A 23,586-nucleotide genomic window follows, 5' to 3' on the forward strand; every position below is an offset into this window, starting at 1 on the left:
AGTTTCAAGCTGCAGCATTAAAAGTTTCCACAGAGCTACTGCAGAGAGAGGGAGGAAGGGGGGGAGGAGGGAAATCAGGAGAACAATATCGTCTTAATTGTCTCTATATAGCTCCACAGTTAAAGTATTACTTTTTAAAGGGACGTAATTTATTCTGGAGGCACGGTGTTATAACAACCAGTACATACTTTCACCGCGGCGTAACCCGCTCTATTCTTCATTGTGCTCTCTGGTTTTGTTGCTTTTGCAGAACTCCTTGTTACCCCGTCCCCTGTACTGTACTTACAGTTTTATTCAATTTAAGCCAGTTCCTGCGGTCCTCAGGCAAGCGAAACTCCCCTGAAGCCTCAGGAGTTTCGCCTGCACCAGGACTGCAAAACCCATCTCCTCGCAACCACCGTTTCCCCCCAAAGTTTCTTTACTTTTATTGCTTCAGACAATCGGGGAAAGTCATCCAAAGCAAAGCAACCCCCAGCCCGGGCCTCCCGAGCTGCGTGTGCAGCGAGACAGCCGGAGCGCGCGCGCACGCAGGGGCACACACAGAATCGGGGGGTTTGCCCCCAGGACCCCCCTTCCCCGTCCCGTGCCGGCGGGGAGCAGCGGAGCGGCCGGAGCGACGCGAGGGGCTCGAGGGGTCCCGACGGGACGGGCTGCAGAGTTTGGGGTACAAAGGGTAGTTTTCAGCTGCTTTTCTTGACTGCCCTGACAGCACGCAGCGCAAGAGGAAAGCGAGGGGAGATAATAACTCGAAGCAGAGGGGAAAGCAAGCGCTCCCTCCGAAACCCCCGGTGACAGCCTCCGGCGCCGGACGGCTGCGGGTGAAGCAGGCAGAGGAGCAATGAAGCCGGGAGACGGCAGCAGGGCGAGAGCCGGGGAGGGACGGGAGGTGCTGGCGAGGAGCTGGGCGGTGGGCAGCGGGACAGCGGGGTGGGCGTCGGGCAGGTGGACGGACAGAGGGACAGCGTGGGAGCTGGGGACGGTCCAAGAAGCGGGCAGGGGAAGGTTGGGGTTTAGAGATTGCGGAAAGGGGAGAGGAACTGGGGGCTTGGCGAGTCCTAGGCATACTGGGCAAGGAGATCAAAATCGGTCTCCAAATTAACACAGACAGGAATCAGAGCACAGAGGTAACTCTGGTGTTTTTGACACACTGACCTTAAAATAAAAGTAGACAGCGAGCTGGAGGAATAAAGAGGAATCAATTCAGCAGTGAACCCCCCCTTCCCAAATCTCCCCTTAAAAAAGAGAACACTAAGCTGACCAAAAAACCCCTCCTGAACGCGAGAACTTTTCATGCCTGCCTTTTTCCTCACGCTTTGTACCTTGCTAAGACGAACAAACCGCTCTAAGAGCAGTGGGAGGCCGTGCCCCGCGCCTGGGCTCCCGTGGGGTTCAACGACGGGACTGTCCCCTTACACCCCAGGGATCCCCGTCCAGGGACGTGGCGGCCGACGAGACCCACACAGCTCCGTCGGGGCCATCAGGGTCGGGACGATGCAGGAGCTGGGTGGCCGGGGCGGGGAAAAGCCACCCCAGCCTTCGGAGACAGCCAGCTCTCCGGCGGCGAAGCGGGAAAAGCCTTAGCAGCACGCGATCTGCCTTTGGATGAGGAGGGACGCATTAGACATGGTTGGCTAAAGGGAGCTGGGTCTTGGCCTAGCGTGGAGTGATTTTCACACATATTGTGAGATGCCAGTGAAAGTCCTGGTGGAGTGTAAAGTCATTAAATGAGATGAAATTAAACAATTTAGTTATTTCTGCTTCATCATATTTGTGCAGTATGGCAGGCAGAATGAATTGCTACTAATGATCGAATTTAGTAATACTAATTAAACTATCTCAATTTAATTAATACTAACAGAGAAAACAGACAAAATTACTAATGTAAACCTTGAACCTAAAATCAAAAGGCGCCTCTTCGCTTTCATGAGTCACTGAATGTGAGGCTTTTTCTCTGAAAATAGACTCTGTAGAAGTGGCTCTTGGTGCTCGGGAAGTAAGCTGCTCCATTGTACGGAGAATTACAGCTCTCCCCCCTTTTTTTTTTCTTTTCTCCAAATGTTACTTCTTTACACCTTGTATTCCTGAAAAGCCTCCAGGAGAAGAATCTGAACTCGAGTTTGACTCGCGCAACATCCACGGGACTGATAAAGCCGTTACCATTACCGGGACAAATTCTGCCCTTGTTATTACCATTACGAAGCCGACGAGTTTATAAAGTGCCAGTAAATTGGGAAAACCCCCAAACTCAACTCATCTCTACATCAAGGAAGATTGCTCTGGAGTCGCTGGGAGGTGATACCTGTAGCCACAAAATAAAAACTCTAGAGATACACGATGACTGCACTGCGTGCACTCCTCATAAAGAAAACATGAATTTTAACCTTTGTCTTATTTGAAAAAGACTAGATTTATTCTACTGTGCATAGCTATAAGCAAAATACCAGCATAACTACACAAAAATATTACTGTATTACTAAACCAAACTCCCGCCAGTAACAAATCTTCCATCTCTACTTTCAACAACTCCAATGAATGTGCAGGCAGGTCCCACACCATAGATTCACAGACACGATCTTTAACCCAAAAGAGTACGAGAAAGTCCTTTCAAAACAAAAGAGAAGAGCCAAACACGGAACATAACGTGTAAAAGTGTTCCTGCAAAATCTCAAATGTCCTTGTTTAGCACATGCAAGGATGAAAAACCCAACATGCAAATTTCATATCTAACTTTAGCCCCCTTTTTTAAAAAAAGATACCTTTTCTGCTGTCATATTTAAGAAGAGCCCTTGTTACTGCCATTAGGAAGGCAGGCACAAAAGGACCAACCTGAAGTTTATAAAGGTGCTCCAAGCAATGCAGAAATTGTTGTGATCAGCCTTGAAGCTGGCTGCATTTTATTGGTAGTGATTTTTGTTACTCCTACCTCATAATTAAAATCACCTTTCATTGGCTTCTAAAATGTATTTAGCTGCATCTCTTCATGTGTAATAACTAGTGCTTGTACAGATGATGTAAGAGATGGGTCATGCAAGTGAATATATCCAAAAATATTATGATTATAGTGTCAGTACTGTTTTCGAAATTGAATATTAATAACGAAAGTAACTAAAGGCTACATAGTCAAGCCTAGAAGATATGTTTGCATTTAGCTTCTTGATTTATCAATATTAGATTTTTACTTTTTTTAAAAGTATCCCGGTTTTGGATTATTGCGAGGAAAGACTGAGGGAGCTCACCTTTTTTAGCCCGGAGAAGAGAAGGCTGAGAGGGGACCTTAGAAATGCCTCTAAATATCTGCAGGGTGGGTGTCAGGAGAACGGGGCCAGACTCTTTTCAGTGGTGCCCAGCGACAGGACAAGGGGCAACGGGCACAAACTGGAGCATGGGAAGTTCCAGCTGAACATGAGGAAGAACTTCTTCCCTCTGAGGGTGACGGAGCCCTGGCCCAGGCTGCCCAGGGAGGTTGTGGAGTCTCCTTCTCTGGAGATATTCCAGACCCGCCTGGACGCGGTCCTGTGCAGCCTGCTCTGGGTGACCCTGCTTGGGCAGGGGGTTGGACTGGATGACCCAAGAGGTCCCTTCCAACCCCGACCATTCTGTGATTCTGTGTGATTCTGTGATTATACTTTTCCAGTTCTACCTCTGTTCAAGTAAAATGTACTATAAATACAAATGCCTAAAACAAGGCGATACCTTTTGTTGTTCTGAACTAAAACCAGGCAAAGTCTGAAAGCTACAACTTGGCATGTTGTTAATAATCCTTACTGAGAAGACACCTTTGCTAAATTTAAACAGGTTTTTTTAGTCATTTTGCTGTATTTCTTTTGAAGCCCAAATTCTTCCCCTCTATGCTATTTACATTTGTCTAGGGTAGTCCAGCACTGCGGGAGGTGATCTTCAGCATCTTGAGAACATGAAATCTGCTGCAAACTGGAGAGTCCCTCTCCGTTACGGAATGGCTTCTCATCTTTTTGTCCCTTCTTATGGAATTTAGCATTAATTTCAGAGCAAGATAGCCTATTTTGCAAGGTGTTCACCTCTGGAGCATATTTATTCCTTGACCTCCGTGTCAAGGCCATTAAGCAAAGGTGATTCTTAGAACAGAGGTAGCTTAATGCCTGTCCATTGGGAAGGATGTAGGGACTGTGACCTTTAATTTTTGACCTTCATTGTGGATTGTGGTCCTAATCCTTTGATTGCAGAATTGTTAAAAAGTATATATGGCAGTTGGCAAAAATCTTAAGGTTCCAGTAAATGCAAAAGCCATAAATTCAGCTGCTGACCTTTTCCATCCAGGTCACATGTGACACCTACCAGAGTTTGTCAGGCTGTGCGGAATTTATGGAGCTCATATCGGTATCAGCTGCAAAAGCTGAACTTTCATGAAATGTCTTTCAAAGGCACTTCCAAAACCCTTGTAAAAAGTCAATATGTCTTTTTTTAAGGAGATATATTCTACACGCGTTTTAAAAGGTCTCATCATGCCACCTCTGCAAATCTTCAACACTTTGGAAACTTTAACTCTTAAATCATCACGCTTTACAAAACAGAGAAATCAGGCCAGGCATGTAATTATTGTGATTACCAACTTCCAGCAACCCCTTTCCCAGCCTACAGCATACGCTGGACCTCTGCGCACTCCTTTCTTTCTCACATGCATCTCTCTGCCCCTCTCTGCAATCGATGGCATTGATGGCGTATTGTCAGTCAGAGAAACAGGGTCTGAGAGTACCCTCGAGCAGCTGCAAAAGAAGGGAAGGAATACAAAACCTGCTCAGGTCCACGCCGTGAGCGTCAGATCAATGTTTTCAATAAGATGTTTGCCGCCATGTAGCACCCTAACTGTCGCAATTAATAATGTAGAAGGAGCTGATTAACTTAAGTGCTCTCCACTGTGTAAACACATGAAGATCTATAGGGCAAAAGAGGAAAGAACGAACAAAACGTCATTTTTATATTTTATGTGGACACATTCTTGCTTTCTATTCTGCTCTTGTAACAATTACTGTACTAGCCGCTCTGACAGAGTCAATAAATCGATCTGGGACCTGATGCAGCAGCGCGGCAGACTAATCCAATACAGCATTATCTGCAGTGGAGGCTGGGGGCGGGCACGGGGTGGCCAGGAAATTGGCCAAGTCAAGTAAAAGCAGTGCGAGGCACCTAACTCTAATCCTGCCTTACACTTGTTTGTTTGATTTGTGTGTGTGTGTACGTATGCATGTGTGTATCCTGAATAAATGTGCAGCTCCGCAGCAGGAAAGTGCTCTGCCCGTGCTGCATCTCCAAAGTCCTTACAACATCCAAAGTCCTTACGATGGTCCCACAGGGCCCTGTGGGTCAGCGAGGATCAGCCCCCACTCTGATTCAATCACGTCGGTAGCGTGGCCGACGAATTTAAAGATCTGATGACTCTCTGCCCCACCACACCGAAGTCAGCACCCGCTCCCTGTCTTGACTGCGCCCGCCACAACAGCAGCAAGCGCGGCTGCTTGTCCATCGAGAAATCAATCTGGGAGCCCTCTTCCAAGTACTCTGTACCTGTGAACATGGGAGCTGTCAAGTTTTGTCAGGTTAAATGGCCACTGGAGTCTGGCATTATGTCTCTGACAGCGACTGCTCTCCTCATGGGAGGAAGACAGAAGAATCCCTGCAAAGGAGACGGACCAAAATGATTTGGCCTGAGGGGAAGCTTCTTCCCAGCCCCATGCAGTAAGTGGCTGGCCTTGTAAATCCATGTTAGCGGGGAATATGAGATTGAAAAAATAAAAATAAAAGAAAGTTTCCTGCTGAATGGAAAAAAGAAAACTGCTTTTTGGCAGAAGTTCTTCAAGAAGGAGAACATAGGCCATTGTTATTATGAAGACTTTTCAATGAAAATGCAGAAAATCATTGCCTTTTAGAGTAATTGTTTAGCTAAAGAAAGGTTACACAGCTTGTAGAGAATTTAGTAAGAAATTAAATCTCTCCAGCTCATTCATCATTTTTCTGCATTTGCCAACTCTTCCCACCAGGCCCGCACTTACTTCTTCTCTCTCTTCTCCCCTACTGTGGAGCGTAAGTAATGGCCATAAAACCCCCAGAAAGGCTGCCTTACGCACAGGCTTCCTGTTTATTGTAAGGAGGGGGAAAAACGCAATAATTTTAATTGCTTAGTTTGGGAAATTCGTCTGTGTCCATTGTAAATAATTGTACGCTGTATCTATTGGAAACTGGATGCTTAGTGCTAGTTTCCAAAAAAAAGTCTGCACCGCTCCCCAGAGCCTGCGAGGAGGAGGAAGAAAAAGCACAAGGCAAAGGATCCCCCCCGCTGAGGACTAACCCCGGCGCTTCTGGACTGATCTGGCTCCAGCCCACTTTGAAGATAAGGCCGCATGATGGTACTGGGAGGTTCTCTATGAATCTTTACCTTTATAGTGCAGTATGTGCTTTCTTCTTGAGCTATACTCTTCTCTGCTGCTTTTTATGAACTGATCTGAGAGTGAAATTTCGTACTGCCCCTCTGCGCGAGAGCTCAATTAACCGGGCTTTTTGCGCCGTGCTGAAGAGGCAGTGAAGGGGAGTTGGGGAGCGACCCTGATTCCTGGGCACCTTTGTATCTCCTCTCTGTGGAGCACACACTCTGGGCTGCCATTAGCAACTGTGATCAGAGCAGCACGTTCACACGCGCGCTGGACTGGGGACGTGTGGCCAGGGAGCTATAATGTGAGCGGGGCACATCAAGAGCACCACGACTGTGTGCGGGCGCCTTGCTCCCGTCATGGTGGAACCACCTCAATTTTAGCTCAGCTCAGGATTCCTCCAACATTTCCTTGACTAATTTCAACACAAGAGAAGAGAGAGTTTCATATGGCCAAACACAAAGCAAAGGCAGGATCAGAAATCGTCTTTCAGCTTCCCAGGGTCTCAGACCTGCTGATGCTTGATAGAGATTGACACTGCATTTTCTATCCACGCTCTCTAGACTTACGCGGTATTTTTAGAGCCATTTCCAGGCCACCCTCAAGACCAGGACAGTATAGCTGCTTCCTGGGTGGAAGATGAAAGACAGCACTGCCATTCAGGTCACGCATCAGTAGCTTGGTGCCACTGGTTCTGCAGCAAAACATTTTTTGCTCAGGAATCAAAGCTTTCAGTAGTCATAACGGGGCTCAAGCCCACAAGAGCCCAACCTTCTTCAGCGCCCTTCAGCCCAGGCAGTTAGTATAAATTAAGTGGTCACATATAAAACTTTCTCTTCTCGCATGCTCAACTGTTCATTGTCATGGTTCTGTTTCTGATCTCTGTTTTGGGTCTCCCATTTCTTACATGTATTGTAAGTCTCTAGTAGGAAAGCAACCCGTGAGGGTATAGGGCCCACATTCTGCTCAGGAGCAATCTAAACTTCAGGTGGCACTTCGGGCACTGTGTAACTCTGCTCCGGGTGTCGGAGGAGAGCGGCCCTCGCTTCTTGTTGCCGATATGGGAAAGTCCACGGATCCCTGCTGGGTTTGGAAGGAGAGCGATCCCTCTAACTTCAGCAGCTCTAGAAAGTAGCAGTCCCACAACCCCCACAACTATGTTTTTATATCTAGTCCCTGCAGATTTCTGTTCTTTACCCAGGAGAGATGTTATTCCTGCATTTAAATGATGTCCTGAACCTGTCAGTACATTTGCTGCTATTTGCCAAGAGAAGGAATGTGGCAGTGAAGTCTCTGCTTAGCAGCTTTAGCTTCTTCCAAAGCCATGCGTGCTGGCCTAGGGAGGTTACTTTATGGAATAAATGTGGTTCTCAGCAGGCTGAACTGATTTGAACAAATGCTTCCAAATTAATGTTCTTCATCTTCATTCACACTCAAACGCAAGCGGTGCCTTCAGCCTTGCAAGTAAGTATTCTTATCCTGGGGTGGAACAGTCACCTAAGCAACAAGTAGCGCTGACCTGGCTTATGAACAGTTCTGCTCCAAAACCCCAAAATAAAAGGCCTGATCTTGTTCCTGCAGCCTCTCATGTTCTCTGCACATCCACTGCAACGTACGAGCCACGCGCACCCCTTACGAACTGCTCCGCGAAGGGAGCGGTGGCTCAGCCACGCTGCGGCGATACCACGAGATCCCGACCTTAGCCTTGCTCCCGGGAGATCCCGACCTTGCCCTTCCTCCCCGCGGGCCAGCCGGTGCTGCCTGTCTGACCGGAGCTATTCCCGGGCGCTGGGAAACGGTTGGAAGAGAGCAGGGTGCCGAGGCCAGACTTGTGGTACTCATTAACGGAGCACATCAACACGAGCTGTGCGTGCGTCTGGCAGCTCCGAGTCCCCTTCTGACGGTGGAGAGGACACGGCGCTGCGGCAGGGGTGCGGTGACAAGCAAAAACGGGAAATCCCCGTGAAGCGAGGCGCAGGTTTTATTTGTCAAAAGTAAAATGTGTGCACTGGTTTCTTTCTTCCATAGGGTGGCAATGGAACCTGGGCACAGAGCAGCCGGGCGGTTTCAGCGGCAGGAGCGATAGCTCCGGAGGAACGGCAATAGCTTCCCACTCCAGGTGCTGACTTTGATCTATGAATCCTACCCGCTTTCGGGCCTCGCGACCTGCGAGGCTCCTGCCCTGCCTTCCCCCCTGCCCGCGCCGCTGCCGGCCCCGGCGAGGGGCTTCACCTGCGCCGCGCTCCTCCGAGCCCGGTGTCTGGGCAGCAGCGGCTGGCTGTTATCACAGAAGGACCATCTACTCCGGAATTTGCCTCCCTCCCTGGTCTGACAGCGCTCACATCTGCTAACCTACAGGGCACAGCGTCAAGCTCATTTTTTTCCTCGTGCCCTTTGTTTTAAAGTGCTGCCAGCGAAAAATCGCGGGTCGCAGTTGGCTTTCTAAGAGGATCGTGGGGAAGTAAAATAGTCTTTCCCTTGTCTCTCGAGGAGGAAGTAATTGCACAATAAGGTTTTGTATATGCACCTAAGGCATAAGGTGGTTTTTTAGAGATAAATAAAAGCCTGAAAGAAGAAGCTACAAAGACACCACTGTGTAATTCAGGAAAAGCAGAGAAAAGGAGCAGATCTAAAGAAGTTCGCAATTTCCTGATACTATAAACATTTTGCTAAACTTCAGTAATTTCCCCCCTAACTTACTACAGGGCAGTATTACTCTTTTATAGATGTATTTCACAGTGCATTTTTGTACCTGGTCTTTAGAAGGCTGCTAGCAAGAGCGTGGCTGTGCTTCAGCGCTTGCGAGTTTTCATACTCGTCATTTTGCTGCCTGGATGAGCTTGTTTGATTTTTTTTGTTTTTCTCCAAAGTTATGGCGGTGTGCTAGGTAAGTGACGGGCTTTTTGTTTCGGTTGTTTTGCGTTGTAAAGGCTGAGCTCTATCTCAAGCGCTGCTGTAGCTGGCTGGCTCCAGGGCCCCACCAGGGAAAGTGTGAAAAGACGAGACCTTGGCTCCCTACCCACCAGCTGAGTGTAACTTTGGGATCAGGCAGAGGCAGAAGCAGGAAGAGCTTCTACTTCTGTTCTTCTACAAAATAGTCTTATCTTTTCCTAGAGAAAGGTAAGGGAATAAATATTTGGTTTTGCACTTAACTAAGTTTTTGAAACTAACTGGGATGGATCTGATATAAATCATGTTTACATTAGAGAGGGATTTTTCCTGAAACAGCTGGTCAAGAGGGTGCATGATACGCTTTCTCTCTTAAGCAGAGAAGAAAACCATCTAGCTGGTATCGCAGGTGGCAAAGCAGCTGATCCTCTGCCTAGGTGCCTGCCGCGGGAGGCAGCTTCTGCTCTGTGCATCCTCACACCCTCACTGTGTCAGGCACATGGACTGCTTGCGGGCTGCTGGCAGGTAGGAGGGGTTAGACGGAGCGGGCACGTGTTGCTCCGGAGCTGTTTTTAGCATCCGAAGTACGATTTCCAGGAAGACGCAGGGTAAGTAGGTGGCAAACAGGACTCAACCTAGCAAACAATGTTTAGCGTGAAGTGGAGCTGCAGCACACTGAATACTTCAGATCCCTAAAGGAGTTCCGTACCACAGAGCAAGGCGAGGGCGTTAGAGACCAGCAAGCACCGTTCGGAGCGGCCAGTGACAAAGCAAGCTCTGGTGGCAAAGAGCAGGTTGCTAGTTTAGCGTCAGCAGCGGCACGTACTCTGAGCACATATCCTGTGTTTCACAATTACTTGTATCGCTTGGTTGGGAAAAAAAAAACCCCAAACTCAGAACCCTTTATTCTTTATTGGTGGTGTTGCTACTGATAGGCTAGTCCCTAATTAATGTGACGGTAGTTTCCCATTCCTCTGCCGCTCTCCTTATTACAAGGCCTTGGCAATACGAGAGACGTATCTATTACTTAGTCATGAGCTATCTAGACCAGCTTGCTTTTGAAACTAAAGACTGTGTACCCCAGGCATACTGTATTTCTGATTTGCATATGGAAAAGGCAGTTAAAAAGCTGATGCTCCCATATTGCTTGCGAGTCAAGTAGCAAAAGTAAATGATTTATCAAGCAAAGGTTACAACACCTGTGCCTTTTTGTCGACGTATACAGAGGATGCCAAGTCAAGTGTTTCTTCTAATAGCTCAAACAGAAATTTAGATTCAAATAACCCCCCAGACAGGACAATTATGCGGTGAGCTGCTGGAGCGGCAGAGTGATGGATGGGGTAAGCAGAGGCAGGGTCTGAGAAAACAAACCGACTGAAAAGTTTTGAAGCCGCTAAAGCCAGACAAAGCCAACAGCCCTTTGGGGGCTTTTGTTACTGAATCAGAACTACTGACTTCAATCAGTTGATTTCCTGGTCTCTCCTGTCATGGAGCTGTCCTGCTACAACCTTTGTTGACACAGGAAGACGGCCTTTTTCTAAATAAAATATTATATAAATTCTATGAAATTCCTTGAAGGGATTATACTTGAAGCAATCTGACATAAATTAGAGCATGCTGCTAATGGAAATGTCTACTGCTAATTTTTATAATGCCCATTAAGAAAGGCATGTACTGGTTTTGGTTGTTTAAAAACAGCCCAGGACAGAACGATCCTAGCTCAGACCCAGCCATGCTGTTGTACATTTGTCTGTGATTGTCTTCCAGTGTTCTGTGAAAGCCCGCGAATGCCCATGTATGGGAAATGCGACTTCTGCCGAACAGCGCTGTCACATCCCTGTGCACAGACTCACTCCTGCAGCAGTCTAAGACCAATAACGATGGTGTGCAACCAGTGCCTGTAGTCAAATGGCCCACCAGTGGGAAGGGAAAATCAGGGCCACCAAAAAGCTGACCGTAATGTTTGCTTACAGCTTGTAGCTGGACCGTAATTTTAAAAAAGCAGATGTTCAGATACCGTCTTCATTTTTATTTTGTTGTTCCAGCAGTAAAGAGTTGCTTAACCCTTGCATTTAAGCTTGACTTTCAGAAGCTCAGAGTGTTCACTGCTTCCTCTTGTCTCAGGGAGCTGTGTGGCCTGACAGTTAGTGATCCTCAGGACCCATAGCTCGGGCTGACTCTGAATGTACTATAAAAATCCTGATGGAAAGCGGCCACCCCAGCTGCTTTTAATAACACAGTCCTATGTGTTTTTATATTTTCATTTTGAAAATATCCTAAGTGGTCGTCCTGTACACTAATGCCCTGCAAAAAGCATACAAAAGCATGGCTGTGTTTAGAGGAATGCTAAGTAAATCCCAAATCATTGCAGTTGGCATTTTTACCTCACTACTCTGATTTAAAACACAGTCAACTTCAGAGTTGTTTCATGAGTAAGTAGTGAGTTTTGCTGATAAATTATATATTTAGTATCAAGTGGGTTGTGGTGGTGTAATAATGTATAGAAGCACGGAGATGCAGCTGGAGTCCGAGACTGGAAGTCAGTCTCCTTACCCACTGCAGCATCTTTGACTTTAATTGAAAGCTGTGCTTGAGTATTGTTTTTCACCATGCAGCATTGTTATTCACTATACTGCATTACACAGAAGCACTTACAGTAAGACTAGAGCACTTTAAAATGATTTAAGTCATAAATAAGGAGGATAAAAGTTTACAGTCAACAAACTTCTCTGGGAAACCTAGGCTGCAGGATGCAAATAAGTTTAAAATATTTTGGAGACTTAATACTGTTGTGTCTTACTACATAATCAATTCACCAACTAGTAGTTTTTCAAGTCTCCTGGACAAGGTAAGTAGCATTCTCTAAAGGGTTTCAAGTTTCCTGAGCTATGAAGGAAAAGACCACATGCTTAAGGACTTTAACAGTATACCTTCACGTTCCTGTTTCCCCGTTTTAGTGTATTTCTGTGTTTTCCAGTTGTTTCCAAAACGACTGGAGAAACACCTTTTAAATGCGAAGGCGCATGAAAACTTGTCACGTCCATGAACCGAGTAAAGGAAGAGGCCTGAAAAGTGGGGTGCAGGCTGCTTTTTGTTAAGACATGCAAAAAAAATCAGAACCTGATGGGTTAAAACCCCGCTCTGCACTGCTGGTGTACTTTCTGTGACCCTATTTAATGCAGAGAAGGTTTGGGATTCGATGCAGTATAACCTGTGCTGTCGACAGAGCTATAAACTAAAGCCCCTAACAAATTGTACGCAAAGAACAGACAGCAAGCAAGCATGTTGTGTTCACAGGCTTCTGGCTGCAGCCCTGTAAACTGAAAATCTTCAGTAGGTGCTGCAGCCATCGCAACGAGGAGTCTGTCTTCATGCAGACAGCGGACGGTGGCATGTGACAGCCGTGAATCTGTACGCTGGTTATTCAGATGCATAGAGACGACTTGAAGGAAGTCACAAGAGCTAAAAGTAGTGCTCCCCAGTCTGCTCGTTACTTGAATTACTACTTTTTAGTCATCACAACCAGCTCAAAACAAAATGACAAATATTTCTTGCGGTTGACCTTTAAAAGAATTGTAACGTAGTCGAGCTATCACTTCGAACTACAAACTACAGTTGTCCTAAAGCACTCGTTCTGCTCACTTTTTTATACCTTCTCCCCATGATAATGTGATATTAAGCACAGACTTAATTTTTTCAACGTCTGGCTCAAATTAGCTGCTAACAAAACTGCCAACAACTATTTTCTTAATCGACCCTGGGAATTTGATACTGCTTGGAAAAAGCACATTTAAACCTCGTCCTTCTCCTAAAGAAACACAAATGTTTACTTGAGCTTCTGATTTGACCATAGCAGGACTATGAATTCAGCTAACCCAGCTTTATAGGCCTGCCTCAACTGGACTTTTTTCTCTTTGTGCAAGGAAACAGATGTGCTCGCAATTCCAAAATCTGCTCGCTCAAAGCCCACCATGCAAACGGCCAACCAGGAATTTGAGTCTATTTTTTTTTTAACGTGGAAGTCACTGGGGCAGTCTCCCGTCGCATCTGGTGGGGGACTAAGGTGCACTGTTACCTGACGGGGCTCTCTGCGCTCCTTTTGCACGCGCAATTCAACGCGCTGCCTAGGGACCAGGCTGGAGCAAAAGCCTTTGCAAACTCAGTCCGGTGCACTAGAAGCCAATATCTTAGAAAGCGAGAGAGATCTTTCCAGTTACGAAAGCAACGTTATTACTACACAAGCCCAAAAAAACACAAGAGACAAACAAACTGCAAGTGACATTTCACTGTAGTTACTGAGACCATGTGGGTGAGGTGACAGCGGCAATGCAGCTGGCTCCGCGGGGACACGTTAGAGGACACTGAAGAGGAAGAAGAGGCTGCAGGCATACAGAGAAGTCGAAAGCGGCCCACCTGAGTCTGTTGAGGGATATTTACAAAGCTTGGATCCCGTGGTCCAACACTGACGAATCGGTTTGCGGGGGAGGTGCTGGGTGTCGAGTAGGCTGTGAAGGGAAGGGACACATGCGTTGAGGAAGCGGCACTAGATTGCACACGAACAACACCAAAACACACCGTCTCAGAGCCACCTAAGCAGATGTTTAACATAGAAATGTGCGAACGTTTTAGAGAGCGAGAGTTTGGGCTTAGACACTGGAAAGGCTTGGTCTCCATGGCGGGGGTGTGAACACGCAGGGGGCTGGGCCGCGGGGAGAGGTCCTGGTGTCACCTGGCTGTCCTCACTCGAATACAGGGTATCTCTGCTTGCAACGGGGTTTTCTACGGCAGCAAATTTACTAAAGTGCTTATTAACAGAATCAGACCCTTACTTCGTGCTCATCCGGCATTCCCTCTCGATACAAAGTTTTGGTTTTCATACTGCTGTGGTCTGCACTCTCTAAAATGTTCACTTGATGTGTTTGACAAACCAGGAAGATCCTTTCGGTAAAAAATTAATGGCTTGCAGTTTCACCCGGGTGGTAAGTGCAATCAGTCTGAAGGCTGAAGCTGCCTTTAAAAACTGGAATGGCTCCCACAAATGTAAAGCTATTAAATGCAATGCAAGCCAAGAACCCAGATTACTTCCAAACTTGAAGTACTTTAATGATTTTATTGTTGCATTATGTTCTCCACTGCAACTGTCCACAACGCCACGTACTTCCACATCCAAGAGCTTTCAATGCATTTTCAGTCTTCCTCTCATTTGAAAAGCCCCCATGCAATCTTCTCCCTTGCTCAGTTTTTTGCACGTTCAGATCTAAATTCAAATAACCTAAATAGACGCCTTAATACAAACAGTGATTCTGTCTATTTTAAATATATTTGTGGGAATGCATTCTGCTGAATAAAATCCCCAGACAATCTAACTATCCAATGAAGAGACAAAAAACAATGTTAAAAGGAAAGTTACTTGCCAAATTCCAGTCAGGCTAAATATAATGTTCAGGCCTCAACTTCACAGAAAAATAAAGCGAGTTAAGAGTCGGAGAAGACACTGAGTTGTCTGTGTAGATGCAAGCCTGCCGCCTTTCTGAAGGCAAAATGTTCGGTGCGGAGGCATTGCATTGGAGGAGCCTTTGGTTTAAGTCTGTACTGAATGAAACCAACGCTCCACCTTATCCACCATCCTCTCTCTTCCAGGGGCCACAAACAGATGCACAGAGAAGAGTCAAAACAGGTCACATATTCACTTTCTTATATTCTTTCCCACCCTCTGACTATTTTCAGCTCAAGGACTCCCTGTGTTTAACAGCCCGTGAGGGATTTCACATTGACAAATGCCCAGTCTGCCCTTGAACCCATGCAAATGTTTTGCATCCCACAAAACCCTTTGGCGAGGAGTTCCCAAGTCTGCGAGCATGCAGAACTGCATCCTTCTCTTCGCTCCCTATCAGAGTCTCACAAATTTCTGATGACGCCTCCTAATTCTTACAGTTACACGAGACAGCTTCACTTTCTGAAAGAGCATCCCCCTGAAGTCACGCCGGAACTGGGTATCTTCATTTCTTACTGATCTGAGGGGAGATAAGGCACTCCTGGCTTCTAGGCATGAATCCTTCCCAGTTGTTTCTGGTGAGCTGAGCTTTTCTCTCCAAAAAGCTGACACTTTGCTAGTACGTGCAAAAATCACGCAAGGAACACCTCTCCTTCAGAAAGATTGAAAGGAATATTTAAGTGCACTAATTCGCCCTTCTGAGATGATTTTGCAAATCTCACTGCAGCTAGCATATCAGAATATGAACAGGTACACTGGTTGTTATTCATATCTGCAAATCAAGGAAGAAATAAACTGAGCAGATCTGGCGAGGTGCTCTCCTTGCCTTTTTACCACACTAATTTGCTTAATAATTCAAAGAAGCCACAGATTTGCAAAGGGCATGTCTGTGTGGCTAGTGCCATGTATTAAGATTGTTCTGTACTGTTTTAAGGCGAGGTGGGTTTTTTTGACGAACTGCTGAACCCTATGTTGTACAAGACTAAAAATTCCTTCTGCAGTGGGAAAAATTAACTTCAAGCTCAAGAATCAAACATCTGTTGTTTGGTTCTTCTGGTCTACTTTTAAGGAAGCAGAATGAGTGGAGAGGCCATTTAATCCCTTGGAGCAGGTAAGTTCCACTCAGAAGGGAAGGAACTCAAGATCTTGTTTACAGTTCCCTGTTGGCAGATACTTTTGCTGTGATATTTGGTAGAAAAATCAAAGGGAAACTATCAGAACGCTGTCTTAAATGCTTTCTCTGTTCAAATAAAAATTCTAAAACATTTGAAAACCGTACAACATGCATAAAAGTCCCCTGCTGGGTGAATTACTATGTATACCTTTCTTCCATAATGCTTCAAACTATGCGTAACTTGCTTTCTGAAAATACTCGATGTCAGCTTGCTGTTTCCTTAAGGTCATATAATCACGTTGCTAGAGCCAAGAAGCAAAGAGTACCAAAACTATGGTGATGCAGAGCAGGCTTTACACTGGACTCTCCCAAGATGCCAGCCCCACTTCACTGCAAAATGTCACGAGACGTTTGCAGATTGTAAGGGGCCGTTTTGGCTCAGAATGTGAAGTTGACATGGAATACACCTTAGCAGTGACTCCTGTTACGGTGAAATTTGGTTCAGAAAAGGGAGCAGCACTGAGCGTTGCTTAGATCATCACCAACACGGCGTGGGATGCCTGGAAGTCTTACCCCTTCTGATGCCTGCACTGTGTTCTGAGATTAGGATGGGGCAAACTGCTCTCACTGGCTAAAGCTGGGTTATATTGTTTTCCAGTATACATAGGCTAAGCCTGTGTTGGGGTCTTCAAACTCCTTCTTAGGAAAGGGAAAAGCTAAAGCGTGGAAAGGAACAGAAGCCAGCTCTCTTAGGCAGATGTCCTCCTGATCTTTGTCGGCTTTGCTCCATGGGAATCACATAGCTCTGCACTAGTTTACACTAGCTGATAGCTGGCCCGTTGGGCTTGCATAGAAACATCTTCCTGCCCAGCCTAGTCTTTCTGCTACTGGAATTCACTACGGATTGTTTGCAACATCATAGCCCATAGCCAAGGAAATGAATGTGATGCCACAAATTTGCTATGATGCTTCACTTCAGGAACAAGCAAAACAGGAGCTGGCAGAGAAAGAACATTTGCTCACACAGACAGCTTTGATATTTAGCCAAAATGGCAAGAAATTGTATGAAAGACAAGACAAACAAACAGTTTTGGGAATGGCATGTATTTTAAAGTTGCCTGTGGTAGAAGAATGTTAATTTAAAATATGCTTTCCTGAAATAATCTCTATTAAGTATAGGAGCGTGTCATTTAGCAGACAGTTCTGGATTAAATTAAATAGATTAAAAAGATGATTGGGGTGAGCAATAACCTAATGTACCAATAGGTCTGTCTTTTACAGACCAAAACGACAGGTACGTGTGCCTCATCCGAAGAGCCGTGCTGCTTCGCAAAGGGCTACGAGTCACTGCAGCCGTTGTGGAGTTGTAGCGAGAGGATTAACCAGAGGAACGTGGTGCAATACAGTAATTCCTACCGCAATGCATTCTGCAGCTGAGTATCTGAGAGGGAACTGAAAATTCTAACAAATTAAATGATACAGTCATCACCCTCTTTTTTATGGATGGGGGAAGGAGCGAACAGAAAGCTAAAATGGCTTGCCCAGAGGGTGCTCAGTCAATGCATAGGAGAGAAAGGGAGAGAAATCCAATCTGATTATGAATCCAGTACTACAGCCACAAGATCATTCTTCTCATCCTGACACAAATGCTGTTTAACACGAAAACTCCTTTGTGCAAAGGGACATTAACCGATAACGATCTTGCCCAACAAGGGAAAATAGCTACGTTTCTCCCCATATAGAGTTGTGAACCTTACAAAATTACATCTAGTTTAAAAAATCTCTTTAAAAATCATGGTGTACAGGATGGCAGTGTCTTAGACTCTGCATTGGAATGAGGGCCACTGATTCTAATGCTCAGATTCAGTTATGATCGTGATAAAGTCCAACTGGCATGTAGTGGAGATGGTGCTTTCTTTGGGCAATCAGATATTAAACCCAGAAACTGTCAAGTTCAAGAAAATATTGCGTTGTGTTTGTTATGGGTTACCCACCAAACAAAATTGAGAAGAGATCTGAGATAAGATAACTTGGGGGCTGCGTCTGATACCAAGGATGTGTTCTATTGAAAAGTCTTTGTATGGAGGAAAAATGAACCCTCCCAAACCTCATGAATCCCATCTCCATTGTGTCATCTCACACATGAAGAAAACGTTGGCTTTCCAAAGGGATAGCATTTGCAGCTGAAATTTCCAACTCCCAGAGCCTGCCTGGCCACCCAGTAGCTGCAAATCCCCGGTGTGCATCTCCAGGGGCTCTTCCTTCCTTGGACAGCACTAATGTTCATGTTTTGGTTAATGTCACAGCTGGAGAGTTTCACTATAGCTCCGAGAATCATTAACCACCTTGTTGTGATTTTTAGCTCTCGTTCCCAGGAGGCCATGCTGTATTGAACAGCTGCTCCTGGCTCCTGCACCCCTCAGGAGGGCCATCTTCCAATTTTTGGTAGGGCCGTAACTGCATCTTGTTTCTGCAGAGGGCTTTCTGCTAGACCAAAAAAGGGAAGGAGAATGGAGAAAATGCCAACCCCTTTCACTCCATTTCCTGGGGGGGGGGGCTTCATTCTCCTCCACACAGCTAAGGAGAGAGTCTGGCCAAAACCTAACATCACTCCTGCCTTTGTTGCAGAAGCGACTTTCCAATATCCTAAAGCTCCGCAGGGCAGTCAGCCATAACCCAGCGACACTCCCAGAACCGGTGCGCTCCAGCAGTTCGTAACCATGGAAAACACCTTTTTGTGTGGCTTTTATGAAACTCTGGTGAATCCGCACTTGCTATTTGAAGGCTAATATTTAGTCAAGGAAAGAATAAACACCGATGGAAATGGAGGGTTGATACTGGTTGACACCCTAAATAGAGTCCAGTGGGCCCGACTGGTAAACCCTCGCTGCGAGGCTAGGAACTTGGGTTTGCTTGACTCGTTACGTGGCCAGACACTTCCACTGGCTTTGGTATATATGTAGTATTTTTTCTTAGAAAATATTCCCTGTAATCTACTTCTCTGTAAAATTTGTCCCTAAATTAAATTATATGCTTCTTTACAACTCAAGTCACTATTATCCGAAACCCTTACCAAAAGGAAGATGCATGCCTGAGTATGTACAGAACTATATGTTTAGACATCAGCGTAGCTAATTAACACACAGTAATTATTTTCCTAATCTTTTGTTTAAATACCATTAACTGCCCGCTCTTGAGAAAACCTCGATTCCCAATTAACGTGGCAGCTGCCCGCTGAACGCTGAGCCCCCGTGACCAGCCCGAGCCGATGCCGATGGGCGGTGTTCTGAGAACTTCAGCGGACAAGCGCCAGTTCTTGTGCCAGCTGAGAATCAGGCCAGACACGCGTTTAGCTTGTTTACATGACCACAGTATCACAAAAATGCAGTATTAAGATTACTGCTAAAATGATGTTGGGAATTTTTTTCTTCTAGACACCACAAACTGCCAGTAAACTGAGTCACAGCCGTAACGACAAATATACATTGACCTAGTTTCATTTTTCCCGGTTCTGAAGACAAGGACATAGTAAGGCATTGCTGACTCTATTCAGTGACAACTATGACTAAACATTAACCTTTTAGATTCCACCGCTGAATCTTATTGATAGGACTTCAAAGTTGGTATCTCCCGTCAGAAAGCGTCAAAACTTCCTGATAGCACAAGTGTTGGTCTAAGGTCAGAAAGAGGAGCGGAGGGGAGGGAATGAGTCAACTTCTTAGCTCAACAAAATTCTGCTGATCAGTTCTAGAAGTCCTGATTCTAGAAGATCATGTTCACAATCTTACCAGACTGTCTCATACTAAAACCCATTTTAATTTCTAAGCCAGCCGGAGCATCTTGCTGAGTTTGCGGTTGTGCACTATCGCGTAGCAGAAGGCAATGCAAAACTCTGCGAGCTACCAGATTTTAAAAGTGCCCCCTGGAACCTGCGCAAATCTCCTGAACAGTATATAAGGCTTTAAAAATGCAGGCTTCACGTGGTCCGAACAGCGAATACCTCTGCACATCGAGCAGTGGTTGCGTATAGCATTTAAATAATAAGCTTGAAAAGCACACAAAGGGATTTGCTCTTTCGATTAGATTGATTTTTGTTTGTGGATGTTATTTGGACTCCCTTCACTGTGGAACAAGTCCCCTACAGTTGCCATTAAAGCACTGAAAGCTTCCCTTTTGTTTTTAAATGTCAGTTTGAGCATAGCTTCATTAAATCATTTCACAATTAACTCCCTGAACATCCAGACTTTTTTAAAACATCAAACCCAGCTGAATCGCATTTGTTTCCCAGCAGAGTGAGTCCAAAGTGGTATCCCCAAGCGCGTATCCAGGAATTTGTATATTTGACTTGTGGCTACACAAAATACATATGGGAGCCGTGTGGGTGGTGGAGAGAGGATTAAAGCTTTCTCCCTGGGCCTAAGAAATACCATAGCTTCTTGCCCAAAATGCAGGGCTCAGGAACCAAGTCATAAGGGAAAGACGTCTGGGTTAATCTAGGAAGACTTATTCCCAAAAGAACTATAAACGAAGTGAACTCGAAAGAGTTGCTAGTTTAGCCCAGTATATATAAGCAGCACTGTTTTTGATGAGGCTATCTGTCTGACTTCCATGTAGTATCTACCCTCTACAGCCTGACCTGAGGTACCAAACTGCCTCCTCATGACAGTAAAGGAGATCCCAAAGGTCTGAGGTCTGTGTCACAGCTGAGCTACTGGCCTTGATTTCTCTCATGTGTGGTTACGTGAAATGCCAGCAAAGTCAGAAATAAAACTGTAACCTTAAGCTAACTCTTCTCTTGTTAATATAGAAGCAGCTCAGAATTTTGTCCATCATACATAGATGATGGACATCACATACAGAGAGTGGAGAGCTCTCCTGTTCCCTGAGAGCTAGTCCAGTCCTCATCTCTGAACAGCCGACACACGTGAGCGCAGCACGCTGCGCGCTGCTGTTAGGCCTTGGTTCCCGCTGCGTCTATACTTACTTGGAGAAGTGGGAGAGGTGGCCCCTCCTTCTGTTGACGTAGTTGGAGGTTTTGTGTCTGGCACTGGCAGAGGCACAGGCCTAGCCATTGGTGGCGGAGGTGGTGGTGGCAACATTGGGGTAGGAAGGAATGGATTGTGCACCTTGCCTTGGCTGCTACCATTGGGCTGCCAAAAAACAAGCAAACAGACAAAAAATTATACTAAAAATCAGCTATTAGGAACCTCCAGTAATAACAATCTAGTCCAAAGCTATGCGCAATACATTTACAATTACTTGAGAGGTGGCAAAGGAAGTGCTGTGTCAAATTCTCCATTGACTTCAAGGAACTTGGTCTCAAACCCTGTGAACCTTGTGAAACTATGGAAATTCTCACTTTTAAACATTTGTCCTGTTAGCAACTGGTCTGAACTGCCCTGGATTAAATTCTACTGCTCTCTGCATTTTCTGCAGCCACTAACTCATGCTCAGGGAGAGCTGAAGCAGTATTTTTGACCCCTTAAATCCCCCGGTTTCGTGCCTCTGTTATACCCTTAGGATACCAGTGCCTAGGACTGGAGTGTAAATTTCTTAAAGATACTGCTCATTAAGAGAAAAAACAAGCATTTTTGGTGGTCTTAAAAGTCATGCTGATATCTTATTACAGGAAAATGCATGAGTATATATTAAAGTAACCGCTCTCCCACATCCCTTTTGAGTTAGCAACAGCGTAGCTCATAGTCTAGTTGCCATTAGGATCATATGGAGAAACGACTGAACTGGGAACTGCTTCATGTCACAGATTAGGAAAAAAATCCCCTCCCTTTAGTCTGGGATGTGGTCAGGCACAGGCAGAATGGGCCCAGCTATGCACGTGTGGTCTGTCGCTTAAGCACCAGCAAAACCTGTCCATAAGAACAAGTGTTTTCAAGTATCACCAAAACAAGAAGCGGGCTTAAAAAAAAATGCCACCCCTCCCCGCAACTTGTTAAGTTTACATTTTAAATGTAATACAGCCTGGACACTTGAAAACCGTACAGATAGATGCCAAATACCATTACACAGAGAAAGTAGGACAGCCTGTGAATCAGGTGTTCCATTTTAGTGACAAAAATGATGAGATCACTTTCGACAGCACTCTGCAAATTGATCTCACTGCAGTTCTTCTGGCACTGAGCATTGGCTCTTCCATTGATGATAAAAGCTCAGCTTTAAACACAGATCCATATTCTAAGTACTGCTAAAGAAAATAATATTTTAATTCCTGTTAGGATTTCCATTAGCCTGAATTACTGGCGACAAAATACTCATCCTGGCAAACGCTTGGGACCTCATTTTCATTTCACCTGCTTTGGCACTGACAAAAGGCCTTAAAGTCGTGTAGGTGCAAATCACACTTGTGCTAGAGCAAAAATGGTTCAGGGCATAAATAAGACTCAAAATTCATCCGCATTTAACTTAACAGCACTCCCACTGAGTTCAAAGACTGCAGTTACTAGTGTTTGCAGTCAGAAGCAATCCTTCAGGGATATTTATTTTTCCAACACCCAGTACCTTTAATAAACTAATATATTAGTGACACCTCTCAAACACTATCTTGTCTCACAATTAGGTCCCTCTCCTGCCAAGCAGACCCCTGCTGTATGTTCATTGTGAGTGCACTAACAGTTCATAATGCTGAATGGTTCGGGATAAATTAAGCAAATGAATACTCAAGGAAAAAGAAAAGCACTATATTGATTTGTTGTCTAGACATAAATGTATCTGCTAACATATTGCAGACATTATTCAAAGCCAGTACTTGCTGGAAGAAGCAGAGTCAGTTTTTCTGCTATGGAAAGGAAAGCACTGAGAACAACATAGCTTATTAAATAACTGTAATAAATTAGATGCTAATAATTAAACTAATTCTCATTAACACTTTCAATCGTATGTATGTCAGGAGAGAAACAGTAATTTTGCCAGTTATTACTTCACTGGCTGGAAAAAGTTACATGCATTACATTTCATGAAATATTCAGAGCATTATTTTAGATTTGATTTACATAAAATTTATAAATTCTGTGTTTGACTGGAATGCTGTTTCAATAATAGCAAGATGATTCACTTTATTTGATTAAAAAAAATGAAAATGGTTATTTGAAGCTTTGGAACTCTGCTTAATTTTTCATAGAGATAAGGGGAAAAGATAACTACTTACAGAAATAACAAACCATAATAAACTGTACTTTTAACATCTTGAGTTCAAGTACTGGTCAACTTGATCTAAAGTGCTATAAGGCAGTATTTTTTTTTTAATGAACTTAGCTGATCTGAAACATCTGTTTCTCACCCTCCCTTTTCCTGCTCCTTCCCCCCCCACTCTCCCCTGAACTTCAAAAATAATTAATAAAAATTATTCTGCCTTCATATTTTGTTAACCCTAGTTCCACTAGGGTCACATCGCAAGCAGCAAAGTCATTTGTGGAGGGACCCGAAAGGTCACTGCATCACCAGCTTCTCTGACAGTTTAAGTTAATTTCACCACAAAGTGGTCGAGTGGTTTTTTGGGGAGGTTTTTTGTTGGTTTTTTAAATATTTTTGCAGTAGCAGCATTTTTTTTTTTCCCTTCCAACAACTACTCAAGGTGTGTTCCTGTACGCAACATGCTGTTAAAATAATCCCATAATCCCATGGTTAATTTTACATAGGACAAACACTTCTGAAGAAATAAAAACGGCTTCCTT

General features: G+C 45.0%; 1 protein-coding gene across 15 annotated transcripts in view; it reads right to left on the minus strand.

The window, feature by feature from the left end:
• NFIA (nuclear factor I A) overlaps positions 1–23,586 on the minus strand; it is a 361,042-nt gene that overhangs the window by 16,189 nt on the left and 321,267 nt on the right. For 13 of the 15 annotated variants that reach the window (XM_075424356.1, XM_075424358.1, XM_075424366.1 and 10 more), the window contains 2 exons: positions 20,883–21,048; positions 13,704–13,795 (listed from right to left, as the gene is read on the minus strand). In XM_075424356.1, the coding sequence (XP_075280471.1) occupies positions 13,704–13,795; positions 20,883–21,048 (258 nt within the window). The remainder of the gene's footprint in view (positions 1–13,703; positions 13,796–20,882; positions 21,049–23,586) is intronic. The other 2 variants (XM_075424357.1, XM_075424364.1) reach the window with 1 other exon arrangement.

Source organism: Opisthocomus hoazin, chromosome 6 (genome assembly GCF_030867145.1).
Source record: "Opisthocomus hoazin isolate bOpiHoa1 chromosome 6, bOpiHoa1.hap1, whole genome shotgun sequence".
In the NCBI taxonomy this organism is placed as follows: domain Eukaryota; kingdom Metazoa; phylum Chordata; class Aves; order Opisthocomiformes; family Opisthocomidae; genus Opisthocomus; species Opisthocomus hoazin.